At 41.7% G+C, this 16,986-nt stretch overlaps 1 protein-coding gene across 6 annotated transcripts in view; it reads left to right on the top strand.

Moving 5' to 3' along the window:
- The window catches only part of LOC116064851 (partitioning defective 3 homolog), a 379,664-nt gene that overhangs the window by 197,926 nt on the left and 164,752 nt on the right, over positions 1 to 16,986 (top strand). For 5 of the 6 annotated variants that reach the window (XM_035998105.1, XM_031320165.2, XM_035998106.1 and 2 more), the window contains 2 exons: positions 15,186 to 15,374; positions 16,633 to 16,803. In XM_035998105.1, the coding sequence (XP_035853998.1) occupies positions 15,186 to 15,374; positions 16,633 to 16,803 (360 nt within the window). The remainder of the gene's footprint in view (positions 1 to 15,185; positions 15,375 to 16,632; positions 16,804 to 16,986) is intronic. The other variant, XM_035998104.1, reaches the window with a different exon arrangement.

Here is a 16,986-nt window from a genome sequence, read left to right as displayed (position 1 = left end):
ACCTTGGATGACTTAGGTCGTACTGATTTCTCTGCCTCCGCCATGTGTTTCAGAACAACGTTACGGGTCTCTCTGGTCTCTCTCCGTATTTCCTCTATCCCCGCTCTGATCTTTTTTCTTTTCTTTCGCTCCGCGCCGCTCCGCACGGCACTCAACTCAATTGCTTTTATCTCTGCGACTGAGTGGCGTGTCGCGCGACACAACGAATCGATAATGAAATTTGTTGCCAACTTTTTTAATAATCGAATTTTATCGATTCGTTGTTGCAGCCCTAGTTATTATTATTACGTTGGTTGCTACAACAAACTCTTAATGCTTTGGCTCGTGACACAGTAACAGTGATACCCGGTTTAGCGCACGAGACATCCAAAGTAAGCTAGTTACCGTATGCTACACTTGAAATGCAACGATGCATCAGTAACTTATTGTCTAATTGTAAATGAATGTGTCAGAAAAACATTCGTCGCAACTGTATGGCCTCCCGGTAACGCTAACGCAGTCATACAGTGGGCAATACAGCACCGTAAAGAAACCAAGAAAAGACCTTTACGACAGCATGTGTGGTAACACACTACTGCTTTTGTTCAAAGCGGCAGCAAGAATCAACACAAACTGAAAGTTACTTATAGCCACTTTAAAATAAAAAAAATATTAGAAAAGGGGGAATAACTTAGATGGTAATTGTTTTGGTGTGTAATACAATTATTATTGTTTACAGGATATTAACTAAACTCCCATAGTCAATTTGATCCAAAATATATCCCAGCTAACTCAATGAACTCACTCTAGGGGCCCTATCATGCACCCGGCGCAGCGTGGCGCAAAGCCCGACGCAAAGCCCGACGCAAGTGTCTTTGCTAGTTTAAGACCGACACAGTTTCCCGTCCAGCGCCCGCGTTGTTTAAATAGCAAATGCACCTGCGCCCATCTGAGTGCCCATGGGCGTGCTGGTCTTACAGGGAGGTGTGTTCAGGTGAATTCTTGGCGTATTGCTATATTGAGGCGGCGGGAAGTGATCGCGCCATTGACCAACAAAAACCTGGTCTAAAGTCAATAACGCAGCATTTCATTGTTATTTTAACAGCAAATTAGTAAAATGTGCCTAGGCTTATGCACAGTGCGCGCACACTATGCTTGTTACACACACACAGGGAAGCGCAGCAACACACAAACATGCAAAAGATTACAAATACAAATATTACGGTGCAAATCCGCCATCATAATAGCAATGCGCCAAGGTACACGCCTGGCTTTTAAAGGAATGGGAGATGACACTTTGATTGGTTTATTGCATGTTACGCCTAAAAAACACACCTATGAATTAATGAAGACTCTAAGTACAACCCTTTTGAACCACGCGCCTGGCACACGGACCCTTTTTTCCGCCGCCAAACTAGCAAAAGTGGATTTGGACACGCCCTAAACGCACCTGCGCCATGCGCTTCACGCTGTGCGCTTAGATCGTTAAAATAGGACCCTAGGAATTAAAATAAAGATAAAAATCAGTAAATGTGTAACATTCAGTGCAGCTGGGATATGGATTTGTCATGGTGGCTGCACTGATTTGTTTTTTACTGCTCCTTCATCCCATCAACTTTTGTCTATCTCTCCATTATACCCTCTGCATTACAATTTTTACTTTCTTGTGTCATGTGTAATCAGTGTTATATTCACTAAAAGAGGTTGATAGCTGCTTCCCTATGAAGGATGTATGCCTACAAAATACATGTCTTAAAAATCACAGTGATTATGAATTAACAAGTGATAATTCTAAACTTGCGACATTGAAGTTCATATGCACCTTAATATTTAGCAGTCAGCCCACTTTTACCCACACAGAATGAGAATTGAGAATCATTGATCACACACCGTTCCCTAAGTTTCACACCTTTAGTGCAGATGCGCAGTGCACACACTCACACATCACATAGAAACACACACAGACACACTCTCACACTCAGACACACATTTTACGTACAGGGTGACTTTGGCTGTCGTGCAACAGATGGTGAGGCTACTGACCTCGTCCAGCCTGCACTCAGTCGCTCTGACAGCAGGCTCGGGGCGGCACAGCACCTTGGCAGGCCAGGGGCCCCTGATGCCAACCTCAATCCTACCCATAATACTCAGCCCGGCACCCGGGCTGTTAACCCCGCCATAGGAGCTGTTCAACCTGTGGAGTAATGGCCCTCTGAGACACATTTTACTCTGCTAATGTGCTGTTTCTCTAGTTAGTAATGCACAACCCCCAGACTTAGCTCCAAATGTATCGGTCTACAGCTTTTCTTTCATTTTAATATTCATAAAGTGGCAAATGGGCTCATATTTCATTCCTACTATCAAAGAACAGTGGAGTCCCAATATGTAAATGTAGGAAGCTTTCTCAATCTCAAAATTTGATGTTAAAAGTGTAAAGGCAAAATAATGTGACTATACATGATCTTATTCGCTGCTGCTGACCTTCAAGTTACTCAACAGGCTCTTTAACCACTACAGCCAGCACTTATATTCTAACTGGAGGGATGCACCAAACTGATTCTTACCTCTTGTCAGCAGCCTCAAATGCCAGAATGATGCCGAGAGAAAAAAATGCAAAGCTATCCATGGGCTGTCGACTCATGAGAGGTGTGGTGTGAGAGTTTGATGGCTACGCTCTCCTAGCTCCTCAGGCATGATGCAATTAGAAAAAGCCCATCATCATCACTGTCTAATAATCTCTCTCTGTTTTTGCCTTTTTTCTCTTTTTTGACCAACTTCTGAGAGAGAGACGGAGAGAGAGCGAGAGAGAGAGAGAGAGAGAGAGAGAGAGAGAGAGAGAGAGAGAGAGAGAGAGAGAGAGATAGAGAGAGAGAGAGAGAGAGAGAGAGGAGAGAGAGAGAGGGAGAGAGAGAGAGGAGAGAGAGAGAGAGAGAGAGAGAGAGAGAGAGAGAGAGACTGCTACTTAATATTTCATCCCTTTCCACAGCAGATTAGCATTTTGCTACTCTCTTCCTTACTGTTCCTTTTTTCTCATCCTCTCACACACTTTCCCATTTCCCAGCAGTGCTTTCACAAATCTCAGTAATCCCTACAAGTATGTTCATAAAAATCAGATAAGGAGGCCAAGGCTCTGCCGGTGACAGTTATTGCAAATAAAGCATGGAGGAAAAGCATGGCTGGTAATTGCCTCCTCTGTCACACACTCTGGATTGGTGCGCAAGTGTGTGTGCGTGCGTGCATATATATATATATATATATATATATATATATATATATATATATACACACACACGACACACTCTAGTGCCAGGACGCACATAAACACACATGTGTAGACGATCGTTTACTTGCTGTCATTCATGGAATTCCCTCAGTTGACAATGCGATGATGTTTTAAATTGTAGTGTGAGTGACATGCCAGAGAATTGCAGGCGTCTGTCAAAGATGAATAGCCTTCCACACACACACACACACACACACACACACACACACACACACACACACACACACACACACACACACAGGAGATCCAACCATATAGATACAAAATAGAAAGTAGATATTTTGGTGGAGGGAGGGATTCCTCCACGTCTCCTTTTGTTTAGATGTTTTAATGTATGCCAGCCGTACTGCACGCGCCCCCATAGGAATAAATTCACCCTCCCAGCATGTTTGCGCTGCGTCTGTAATTACCACGGTCGGAGTGTATTTCGGCATGCTTTCAGTAGCAATAGCAGTAGCTCTCAATATCTTTCAATAAGTATGTACTCGCTGCGAAGAGAAAAGGTTAAAAGGTAAATAGAGCAGAATGGGGTGTCTCTGTGATTTCAGTCTGTCTGGGTATCTTTCCCTTTTTACTCCAGGGATATCAATAGATACTTTCAGACGGATACAGTATGTTGTATCAGAGAAGTAGAGCAGCTTTAACCTTTACCAAAAACTGGACTCATCACTAATAAGCTTGCCCTTTCATACTTCTTTCTTAAACCTTTACTATCCGTGATATTCCAGTCATTTGTAATATTCCTTATAGAGGAATCTTTGCCTCTTTGGTTCTGTTGTGTTGTATAAGTTTGGTTCTATGTGACAAACCATTTGAACTTCCGGTTATAAGACATTCATTGAAAGAGGAGGGGAGAAACGAGCAGAGACATTCAGACAGAGTTCTCTATGAAAGCTCTGCTTGAACCGGGAAGACGCAGTAGTGGGCGCTGATCAATGGCAATGTGAACAAAGTCACTTTAAGCTGTGTTATTCCTTCACTTGACAGCTCTGGGAGTTTGAACGAGGGATTGGTAGGCAGGATTTTAACAGACTAAAGGCAAAAGTCAAAAGGATTGTTCCCCCCTACGGGTTTGGAGGTTAATTCATCACTTGTGTCATGAGAGAGGGCTGTTATGAGGAGGTAGAAAGACTTGCGTCAGACACCTTGGTAAAGAATATTCATGAATATGAACATGACTCTTAGTGCTTTTTGATCTTTAGAAAACGTTATGAATGGTCTCTTAGTGCGTGGGTCTTCACACCTTTGTAATGATTCTTATTAGAGGTAAAAGAATTTGGAGAAAGAGTTCATCAGACATAAAGAGACTAAGGAATGGGGTAAGAGAGAGGGGTTGAAAGAAAAGGGACATTTAAATGTAAAATGATCTAAAAGTAATCATCATTTGAAATATGGATGGATTGGAGTTAGGTTTGGGTAATATTCAAAGCAAATGGTGTTTGATTCTGCCTCAGCTCTCCCCCCTGTCACTTAGTCTGACACCAACCACCATGCTTTACCCTCTCCCTTCATATTATTGTAGGGGCGACCCCGAATAGTTGACTACTTGACGGTTCGATCTAAGGAGCCTGTTTTGAATCTCACAGTCGAACCGTCGCAGTGGTGAAAAACGTGGTTATGAAACAAAGGATAATTCCATTTAGGCTATATGGGGATGCCGAATATCTGATTTTACATAGAATTGCTTTGTTTCACCCAATAAAATCATGATATATGGCCTATTTTGGAATGCATGTCTTAATCAGAGCACTGACATAAGAACATAGCACTATCAGAGTGCAATTTGTTTTTAAATTTATGAATGACATTCTGTCAAAAATTCAACAAGTTGGGGTAACTTGCAGAGCTCGCAGCTCTCTCTCATAGACTGTCCACTCACTCCCTTGTCGTTCCCCTTCTTTCTGTGGATTGCTACAATGGGGGCAAATTATGTAAGGGCTGAAAGTTCTATTTACAACAACTAAAAGCAAGCAGGTTAACTAAGTGACGTGTCTGTCTGTGTATCGATTTCCGCTCCGTTCTATTATTATTTTTCTACATACAGCTTAAACAGAGGGGCAAAAACACAACTGACAACACATGGAGCCGGGCGCGTTTCAGCTTTTTTGTCTGTGTGGAAAAAATGAAAGCCATTGTCGCTATTGAGAAGGAAAAAAAAACATTCACCGATCAGTCGACTATAGGCATGTCTTGACCAATCAAATTTGACTATATAAATTCTTAGTCAGGGCACCAACATTATTCATGACCTTGGATGCAATCACCTGCTTGCTAACACTGACCACAGAGAGGCTCAACAGTAACGTTGTATTACAAAACATCCCCAGACACACTAACACACATGCATACCACTGAAATACACACATAGAAGCAAGCAAGGCACATTTAAACACACACATATACACTACACACTTCCCACGCGTAGCCGGTGGATGTTATTTATTGTTGGCATTTATCTCCCAGCGACCAGCACTGTTTGTGCTTATAGCTGTGAGCGACACTGAGCCTTCAGTCCACATCGCCCTGCTGTGTGGAGTGGAGATTGTTTTTCCAGCTCCCTTTTTTTCCTGTAATAACCAAGTCAAATGTCACGCTTCACTGTGCAACAAGCAATGGTAACAGTCAAGAAATGAGGAACCATTCCTGCCTCCTCTTAAAGATGTCCATCCACACCCTGCCGCCAGTGATGGAATTCACAACATCATTTCACCTGTTGTGGTGCCATTAAGAGCAGACACAGCCAAACAAAGACAGAGGAACATAATCTGTGACGGCCAGTTTATTACATAAATAGTTAGTTGTAGGAAATATAGTGCAGGCCTGCCAGTGACAAATCATTTTAATTCATTCTAAGCCTCTCGCTACAGTGTGAGTGATTTAGCCTGTTGATATTGCTGCTGTGTCAGCATGACTGCTGGGATCTCAGCTCCTTGTCATATGAATACACTCAGTCATCCCCTAAACATATTTAAAACAACACCACACATTCTAAACCACTCCATGCAAAACCTGACACACAATATGGGCTTGATTAGTCACATATGCTCAAGTGCCATAAAAACGTTGTTAATTCTTGCCCTTACATCATTCCGTGACCTTAGATGAACAGTATTTTTTTTTAAACTTCCAATAGGACTAGGGACCAGGGAGAACAAATGGGCTTGTGAAGCTGCTGTTGTAACACTGTGGACCGCATACGAGCAATTAAACAGTACATTAAAATCCCCTCTTTACGATCATATCACACTTGTCACTGATCCATTAGTAGCTATATCTGCCAAGCAATGAGAATCTTAATTGCTAAATTAATTCTGGCCTCTGATTGATGTGACCGTCAAATTTATGGCTCGTGCGAATGCTGGGTTACACAGTAGACAAATGCGTGACAGTATTGCTGACAATTATAGCAGACTAATGGCCTGTTTCATAAGTGCCAACCCTGGTGGCCGGGTTTAAAATCCTCCCTGCCATGTTTTTACCACTGGACTGTAATTGAGGCATTCAGGAGTACTCCATTTGCAGTAAATTTGCTTTTGTTGAAATCCTATTTATATAAGTATCTGAAATCAGTATATACAGTAGAAATAAAAGCACTGGTTCCCCAACATGGATGATATGGTATCCAAACAAGCTCACCATTGTTTTTTTAGTAAAAGTACCAATACCTTGATGAAATATTACTCAAGTACAAGTGAAATTACCTATCTGAAAATGTACTCAAGTAAAAGTAATAAGTAGTTCATTTAAAATGTACTTTAAGTAAAAGTTACTTTGTTACATAAAAAAAACCCTGTAAAACGGGGCGGGGGGATTTAGCCAGTGTCCTACATACGTTGTCCTACGGGTTGCTAGTGTTAGACAAAAATTAGCAATGCCACGAAACATGTTTTGCTAATTGGCAATTTGCTATTAGTCATGAAAACTTCGTTTGAAGTACCAATGCACAAATACTTACCAAAACATGCTTCTGCAGATTAGATGTGGAGTTATTGAATGCTGCCAGTTCAGCCACCTTTGGCAGGCACATCTGGCATTGCATGATGATACTATTGGCCCTCTTGAATTGAAATGAAAAACAGTCTAGTGACAATATGTCAGTGGGGGCGTAAACTGTGTAGCAGCTCGCTGGGAGGAGAACCGCCCGACGGGTCCATAGACAGACGGGTCCATAGACAGACGTCTACGGACGCAGCTCGGGAGACTGCTACGGAGTTGCAGGAAGTGGGGAGGAACAGTTAGCGGAAACGGGTCAGCGGACCGCTAATGTTAGATCCACCCATTCATCACTGTAGTGGTTCCGGGCGCGATTTTTTTTTCTTCCTTTTGGTTTTCGTTAGTCTAAGGGTTTGTTTTTTTTTACCCAGTAACTGATGGGATTTTGTAATGTAGCAAAATACAATACTTCACTCAAAACGTAATCAAGTACATTTTAAATTACCGATTTTAAAAACTACTTGAAAAATACACAACAAAACTACTCAATACAGTAACGTGAGTAAATGTATTCCGTTACTTTCCACCTCTGCACAGTACAGTACAGTACCATTCATGAATCCGCTGTATTAAAGTTGGAAGACAAGAGCAAACTTATGAAGCTGTATTGATTTCCTCGCTGCCGAGATCCATTTACCGAGTCGGTAGAGGGGGAAATGAATTGATACAAGGCAAACAAAACATGATCCCTTGTCTTTGGAGGCAACTAAATGATGCACAGACCTGTTGAGTTAGAGCCAAGTTCACCCCTTCTCATTCTTCCATTTACTGCTCAACATGGAATTTAACTTTGTCATTCTTCCAGTCAGGGATAGTTTTGTTAAACGTTGTAAAGGTGGAACATGGAAAAACAACATCTAAGCCCAGAGCAAAGGCTCCAATATGTGAAGCTATCAAGAATCTCTGCAATGGATGTATCTTTAAGGTTACACAAGTAACAAGTAACAAGTAATAAGTAAATCTTTTTTTTTTTTTTTTTTTTACTTCAAATCAGAATCAGAAAAAGTTGTGATGCCAAGTAGGTTAGCACATACAAGGGATGTGTCTTGGTGAATTGGTGCATAAGAAAAAAGAAAAAAAGCTGTACAAAATACAGAGATTATCTAGGATCAGTTTGCTTTTGTATGAAAAATTGAAATAATCTAAGAAATTAGATAAATTCATCCTATCCTTTTAACTTTCATCTGTGTCTCGGCTTACATGTGATTTCACTCCCTCCACTTATAAACACAAAGCAGAAGCATTAACCTTTGAAGGATTTAGGAGCGCAGCATTCCGATGATGATAAACCTTTTGGGTTATTCCACTGAAGGCGTGATAAACAGTGCTATCTTAAACTATCTACAGCCATGCCAAAAATGACATCTTTGGTGTTAATATAATTAGATGTCAGTTAGAGTAATGCTCTTTCACAGTATGGATGATGTAATATGTTACAACTTTTGCTAATAAAATGCTGAAGACAGACCCTTTCTTGTCTGTCTTTTAAGGAGTTTATTTATAGAACATCGGGTTCCTGAGACAGATATTTTGCCTTAGTAAAACTTGGCAAACAACTCGAGGAGATGAGTCATTTCTTACCGGCAGAGCTAATAATTTAAGGTGCTGCAACCTTTCTGCAGATATTCACACATCTTTGATAATGAATTCCCCGCTGTACTCTATAATATAACTTAAAAACAAACCAGCTGCTAGAATATAATTGAGTGTAATCAGCAAATTGCTCTACTATTACAAATGTCTGGAAATAGCTCACCCTTACTCTGTTAATGTGTTCTGAAAATACAATTGGAACTCAGGTGAAGTCAAATTACAGGAATTGATTTGAAGGCCTTTGAAAGGAGCAGTGCAGTGCTGTGGTTTTACAACCTGCGATCAGTGAGAGCATATATGGATCTACAGAGCTCTTCAGAACAATTTGGCAGCAGAGGATGCATCTTAGAGGTCAATTTCTCTTTCACTTTATGGCTTGAAATGTCTCTAAAATGACAGGGCATGGTGATCTGGTAGGTAAGGGCTCCAGTGTGTTACCATGGCATCTAAAATCCTTTCCCCATCTCTAAAAAGCTTAGAGATACTTTATCCAAATTGGCCACTGAAAGCTTCATACAATTCATACTTTGCTCTTACTCCCTGACGTTTAGCAGACACTTTTCTCCTCGGTTCTTCCTCTCTGTTCTCTCCTTGCTTTTCTTCGTTTATCACTGACACTTGCTATTTCAAGAATGCGGATGATTCCTTCCTACAATATTAATTTGACTACTATAGAATGGTTCTCTGATCAAAGTCCAGAGTTCAGAAACATGCTGTCATAATTAAAGTTAATGCTGCCAAGCGTGGTTGAAGACAATGCCAGACTGGTTAACGATATCCGTGCGTGTCTCGTCGGCGCCACCTGTTTTCGTTTAGCACTTTTCAGCAGCTGTTCCCATAATTATGCTTGCTGTCAGTGCAGAGAACGGGAGGGTGCACCGCAGCATTGTGCTATAGCGATAAACAAGGTAGTTAAAGGCCACTTATGGCGACACAGTCACTCTCCCAAAGGGGATTCAGCGTCTGTTTCCAGAACACATAATGGGTTGAAGTGTGTATGTGCAGTTGGACATAGCAAAGCACTTTTTATCCACCATTAGCTTGAAATGAGAGGCATCTGTTTCATAATGTGCGTCTATACAGTGGTTCCACTGAAACGCCTTTTGCAGACACTTAGAAAGTCACCTTTTATTTTTTTTATGTTCTCTTTGATTAGATGTAATTGCCTCCTAAATCGCCCACAGAAACATCTAGTGTCAAGCCAACTCTGTATATGAGTCTGTTTTTGGTTGCTCACAGTGAGATCCCCATATTGATAGCCAGTAGCCACATTGCATTTGCAATGATGTAGATAGATCTGGCCTCAGATGCCCTCATAGAAACAGACTTTGTTCTGCCAATGAGCCCAATGAGCTTTTTCATTAGAAAATCCCCATTGGTAACAGTCCCAGTTTGTCAGCGCTGAGTCAAAATGTGCCCATTGAAGAACATGTAATGTTAGTTCAACACTTTACACTTAAAACCTGCTTCTGCCAGCTGCGCACTTCATGCCCTTTAGTGTTGTGTAACAGCATCGCCTCTCAGGCCCTCATTGTACCTGAAAAGGGCTGAATTTGTTTTTAGGATTAGGGGTATTTAATATTTGTCCCCAATGTCAGAAAATGTTGCCAGGAGAAACACCGCCAAAAGAAATTTGTGTTACAATACTTATCACGCGTGCACCACTTTTGCAATTACACCCATGGCTGATTTCTTTTAGCCGTTTTAAATTCATTTCCAATGACCTTTATGTCGCCAAATTGGGCCAAGTGTGAAAAGAAGTTTCCAGCAGTGTTAATTGTTTTAGGCAGTGATGTGCAGAGAACTCAAGAGTTATGTGTGAATAGAAGTAATTGTGATTCATTTGCACTCTCTGTTTCTCTCTCCCTTGTATCTCACGCTTGCTTTTTTTTTTTTTTTTTTCTGTTGCTCTGTTCCTCTGACACACACTTGCACACATCCAACACACCTTTCTTGTTAGCACGTGACAAGTTAAGCGAGGTAGAAACAAAACAAAAGGCCTATTAAGCAGGCAGGGCTCCTTTGCTAGACTGATGAGCAATGCTTTCCTCTCTCTGCCCTCTTGTGTTCACCTGCTCGGGTCTCGGCTCAAATGCTGCCTCTATCGCCCTCCCCTGCCAGGACAATAGACTGTAATGAATGGGTGCTACCCCGTCACAGTGTTAATTAATAACGGACTTAGTCGTATAATGGAGTGTGACTGCATGTCAGAGAGAGCAAAAAACAACATGGGCTTCTTTTGTTCGATGAGCTGGCCAAGTGGCCAGTCACTTGAGCTGTTTGAGATAATGATAATAATGATATTACAACCCCTCGTAACCACTTAAATTTGGTTTGGTATTAAGTCTTACCTCAATGATTGGTACCTGAGAACACCCACGCACCTTTTCTGCACCAGGCAACATTGCATATTTGCAGCTGGCCACGGTATCTTTTGGAGTTGTTGTGACTTTAAAAAACTTGTGATGCAACATCAACTGCACACTCTCTCGACCTCTTCTTTTTAAACAGTTAACAACATGTGTTAATATAATGTGGTGTGGCCATGACAACAATGTTAAGACTGTAGAGACTTACTTGCAGAAAACAGGATGGTCCGCGGACAATTGGCAGCTTTGTTGCAGTAAGAACACCTTTAAACACAGTTTAACAGTGCCTACATGTAAACACGTGTGTACATGCTTGCCTACACAAGTGTGTGAACAGGAGTACTGAGCAGCAGATGTATCAGCAGATATATCCAAGTTTTACTGTCTGAACAATGTCATCTCGAAAGTGTGTTGTTAATGGGCAAGGCCAATTGTGTTCAGAGTCAGGTATACTTTGTTCCTGGCTTTAGCAGCTATAGGGGTGGAGGTGATGGGGACATTCAATCATTATTATTGAGTAGTGATCTGGAGATGGTAAGGAGACAATTTGGATTTAAAGGTTAAATGTGCCTTTATTGCCATTCACAAAGAAATAAAATTCATCATCTGCATTTAACCCATTCTATACCATAGGCCTACATAGGAGCAGTGAGCAGCCACAGGCCCCACAAGTCGGAGACTGGAGGAAACCCACACAAACATGGGGAGAACATGCAAACTCCACCTCAGAAAGGCCCACATAGAAAGGCCCCGAGGGTCGCACCCAGAACTCAGCAGTGCCTACTTGCTGTGAAGCGACAGTGCTAACCACTGATCCACCTTGATGTGTCAGCTCATGTTAGCAGAAGGTTTCCTGCCTGTGGACCGTACCTGAGATAATAATTTGATTTGAGACAAACATGTTGACACAAGATGTTGCAGTTATCGATTTGGGATTCTGGCTGATAACACAGACATATTTTAAATATATATTTTTTCCTGGTGCTTTTTAATTTAAGCATGCCCTAAAACACTAAAACCGTGTTTTTACATCAGTAGTCAGTTGTCAGTACTTGTATTTTCTCTGTCCCAGGTGCATAAACGGTGCTGAGCTTGGAACAATGAGGTGACTTTCTTTCTTCTCCTGTTCAGAGGTAGTTGAATCCAGCTCTGCCCGAGCTGAATCGGTGCAACGAGGCCTGTCAAGCAGCTTGACAAACTCATTCTTGGCTAGCGGCGCTTGTTCCTGTCTGATGAAAATGTTACACTGCTCCCTCATTCTCTGCCTCGGCCTGCTATTCCCAGAACACAGCTCTGAGTGGGTGGTTATTCTGTCATCATTTTTGAAGAGAGCGTGCACACACACACACACACACACACACACACACACACACACACACACACACACACACATACACACACACACACACAGGGTCCATCCAAAGTAATATTTTGATCCAATGTATTATTATGTTCAACTGCTAGGCTAAAAGCCTCTCCAGGGAGATAACTCATATCCCCTATTTATTTATGTATTTATTTTATTTTGATAAAAACATCTTCATTAAAGATAAAGACTGACCCTGCCAATGACGCACAAGGCCATTCATCCACAAGCGTTCTTTTCAGGATCAGTTGTATGTTTGCGCTGCGTTCCTGTGGGCCTGCATTTGAAATCAAAAGATCACATTCCACGAGTTGAGTTAAGGTTGCTTATTATTAATATTTTCAATTCAAAAGCTGTCAAAGCTTTCTTTGCTGTCAACTGTGACTCGATGCCTTCACAAGCTCCAAACAAGAATGGGAAGTTAAACATTGTTGATGCATTATATTTACACCTGCACTGGATGGTTTTTTTTTTCTTGTCCCCTATCCGCTTCATTCAGCCGTCTGAGGAAAAGCAAAGGGTCATTTCCTGACAAGAATTGGTGATTTCTGTAATACAACCGGAAGTGTTGAAATGCAGCGTGATTAAATTGATTCCAGCGGTCTGAATTTACTGTGGGTCCAGTCACGGACAAAGCCCAGTTGGCAAGTTGTACAGACAGGTGTACTGCCGTTTTGAAAGCAGGAGAAGAAAAGCAGAGAGAAAGAAAACGAGGCAGATAGGAGGGCTGTCTGGAGAATAGGGGCTCAGTCAGAGGGTGTTGAAAAGAGCCTCCACCTGAACGCACCGCTGCATCCTAATAACTTCTCAGCCTCCGAAAAAAACAAAAAAAAACACCTTATGCTCTATCTTTCCCTTCTTTCCTCCGCTTCACTTTCTCCGAGCAGCTGTGAAGGGCACACACCTGGCTACCATCCATCTGGATGTGTGTGTGCACGCGTGTGTATTGATGTGAGTCTATTTAAAGAGGTCTTGCGGTGGGTTGCTGGGGTTGATTGCTCTCATTGCCAGTATTGTTCATGTGGATTTGGCTGCCATGGCAATAACCACGCACGGACAGTTCTATCTGGCCAATGACAGCACTGCACTTAAGCTTCCTGTGGAGCGGGCTCGGGATAGAACAGTTGTCAGCTCTTATCTGCTGAACATAAATGTGTGTGAGGATAAAAATACATGGGAAACACTCTCATTCTCAAATACAACTGCTGCTGAGGTGCCCTTGAGCAAGGCACCAAACTCCCAAGGACTCGAGTAGAGCAGATCAGCGGCCAATAGCGCAGGCTTGCACGTCGGAATGGGAGACGTGTTACCTCCTCTTTGAAATATACAGAGAAAGAAGTAGTGTCTCATTTTCTTCTGTCAAACTGTGAGGGAAGAAAAACTGTGGACTGAGATCAAAGCTTTTGGTTTCAGCACATTTACTCAGCTACGGTATGCTGGCTATAGCTCAAAAACCGTCGGTAGACACTGAACCACTGAACTACCGAAATGAAATTATTCTAAAGCATCGCTAAATCTTTACCAGGTTTTCCTGTAGTCAACATAAGAAAGAAACTGTTTTTCTCTACACCATTAGCTTTCTCTCATACCTCTTTTCCCCATCGGTACGGCTGTAAGCTCGAGGTAAACTACACAAAAACTTTTTCTTTGGTTATTTGTTTTTTTACAGACACTCTATGTTAGACCAGTGCAAATTGTCAGAAAGGAGACTGGAGTGGTTGTTTGATGGACTATTTTCCAGCTGATTTGATCATGCTGGGTGCTAGACACTTAACAGTTCTCTCTCGTACCTCTTTGTCAGCTGAAATGAACCGTTTTTTGTGTACCATGCATCAGGATCTGCAGTACCCACCCTGCAACAAAACGCTACTATGGTAATTTTCAACAAAAGGCCCGTGGATCGCACGGGGAAGAAGGGTCGGGTTCTTAACGTGTCACAAATTATCCTTCAAAGGGGTGTTGTTCAAAGGAAGCTACTGTTGTTTGAGTGCCAAATTGCTACCTGGCGCTTTCAAAGTTCTCCACTGTCCCCACTGTTCCTACACCGAGTTCATGACGGTGGAAAGGAGCGAATGAGCGCTCGGCTAGACAGTATGGGCAATTGAGGATGACAGCCCTGAGATGTGACATGCTTGCCATCCATTCACTTTCTTCTCCTGCCCCCCTCATTTTCCCCCCTCTTTATCTTGTCTCCTGCCTGCTATCCATTTTCTTGTCATTCGCCATCTCTGTTCTTTCCGCTAGTCTGTTATCTATTTTATTTTTTATTTTATTCTTTTGGTTTTTCTGTCTTTTCACCAAAGTTAAAGTTAGATACTTCACACAGAAATGTAAATGCAACAGCGACATTGCATTTGGGCTCAACGACAGTTTGCCAACTTTTGTTTGGTAGGTTGTGTCATCAGCCCAAAAGACTCCGAGCTGTGTGCAGATGTTTTGTGCCCTTTCTTTTTCACGTTTATTAGCACATCAGCAGAGTCTCAGCAATGACAAATATTTACTTAAAATCTTCTTTTTTAAAGCCGACTCCAATATGAGAAACTTACACTCTCTCTCTCTCTCTCTCTCTCTCTCTCTCTCTCTCTCCCCTTAATACCCCCAGCAGCCAGAGGAAGATGACATGGTGTTAACCGCTGACGGAACACAAGAGTTCCTGACCTTTGAGATCCCTCTGAACGACTCAGGCTCAGCGGGCCTGGGGGTTAGCGTCAAGGGTAACCGCTCCAAGGAGAACCACGCTGACTTGGGCATCTTTGTGAAATCCATTATTAATGGAGGTGCTGCTAGCAAGGCAAGTAACTACTCCCACCCACTTTCATTTATTGTTTCTGCTGTATTTTGATGACCTAAATGTAGGTACAAAGATGAGGTGGACAGGACTACAATGCTACATGGATACAAAGTCCTTGTCATTGCATAACTTTTTTATAATAATGAACGTCTGTTACATTCACGCCGTTGCCAAATGAGTTGCATCAGCTCCACACAACTCTCTCCGTATCTCTCAGTATGGCCATGTTTAGAAAATGATGTCATTCAGCGACTTTCGCATGCAGAAAATCGAGTGAAGATAATTTCCTCTTCTGAAGAGTCCATCATGTTTTTTTAATCCTCCGTGTCCTGCTTGGTCGCAAGCAACTGCGTAGAGGAGGTGCGCGATCACGGAAGGCTTGTATCATGTGGATGCGCAGACAGTGTTGTTGTCATTACTTAGAATTCCTCATGGGGGAGACAGACATTACACACTATAGCTTTAAGTACAAATTTGAGGTACTTGTACTTTACTTGAGTCTTTTCTTTTCATTCCATTTTTTACTTCTTCACTACATTTCGGAGAGAAATATTTCCCCACTACATTAATCTGACAGCTCTAGTTACTAGTTACTTTACAAATTAAGATTTTTGCACACAAAACACATGTAGTTCCTAAAATCTGATGTTGTATAATAAATGAAACTACCCAACAATATAAAGGCCTACAAGTCCAGCTGAAATGATTTGACAATTAAACACTTAGTTGATTGACAGAACTGTTTTGGATCGTTTCCAGTTTCTAAAATGTGAGGATTTTTCTGCATTGAATACTTTTCCTTTTAATACTTTAAGTACATTTTCCATATTATACTTATATTTTCAATGCAGGACTTCTACTTGTAACAGAGTATTTTTACAATGTGGTATTAGTACTTTCACTTAAGTAAAGGGTCTGAATACTTCTTCTACCACTGTTACATGGCATAAATACCATGTTGTGAATAGTTTGCTTGGGGCAACAATGTTCTTAAATAATTTATTATTCCCATTTAATGTAAGTGTTCATAAATATCAGTGGTTTGTAACATTGTTTAGACATTAAAATGTTTTCCAGATAAATGACTAAGGAAACAAGATTATGATCTTGTTGGGACTTTGTGAGAGAAAGGGAATACGTGATCCCTGAAATCGTGTCTCTGAATGCACATGTTGGTCCTGTTCAAATCTAATGATGACAGTACTCAGAATTTGTTATGACTCAGACCTAACTTTTCTCTGATTGCGTTTGTCTGCAGGATGGCCGTCTACGAGTCAACGACCAGCTCATTGCAGTCAATGGGGAATCATTGCATGGGATGACCAACCAGGACGCCATGGAAACGCTGCGCACATCCATGTCGGTAGAGGGCAACAAGCGAGGGATGATTCAGCTCATCGTGGCTCGGCAGGTGTCCAAAAACAATGAGGTAGCCTAACAGTCAGGAAGGAGTCACACTGTTGTGCGAGAGACGGAGGAGTCAGATTGAATTGGTCTGCCTTTGAATATTTCTTTAATCTGATATTGTAATTAGTGTGAGCTTTCGTAACTCCAAGATGGAGTGTCCGTTTCACTTCCCTAATATGTACCCACATTCTGTATAAGGCACAAC

The sequence above is a fragment of the Sander lucioperca genome, chromosome 23, assembly GCF_008315115.2.
Source record: "Sander lucioperca isolate FBNREF2018 chromosome 23, SLUC_FBN_1.2, whole genome shotgun sequence".
Lineage (NCBI taxonomy): Eukaryota > Metazoa > Chordata > Actinopteri > Perciformes > Percidae > Sander > Sander lucioperca.
This window is presented reverse-complemented; position numbering and strand designations above follow the sequence as displayed.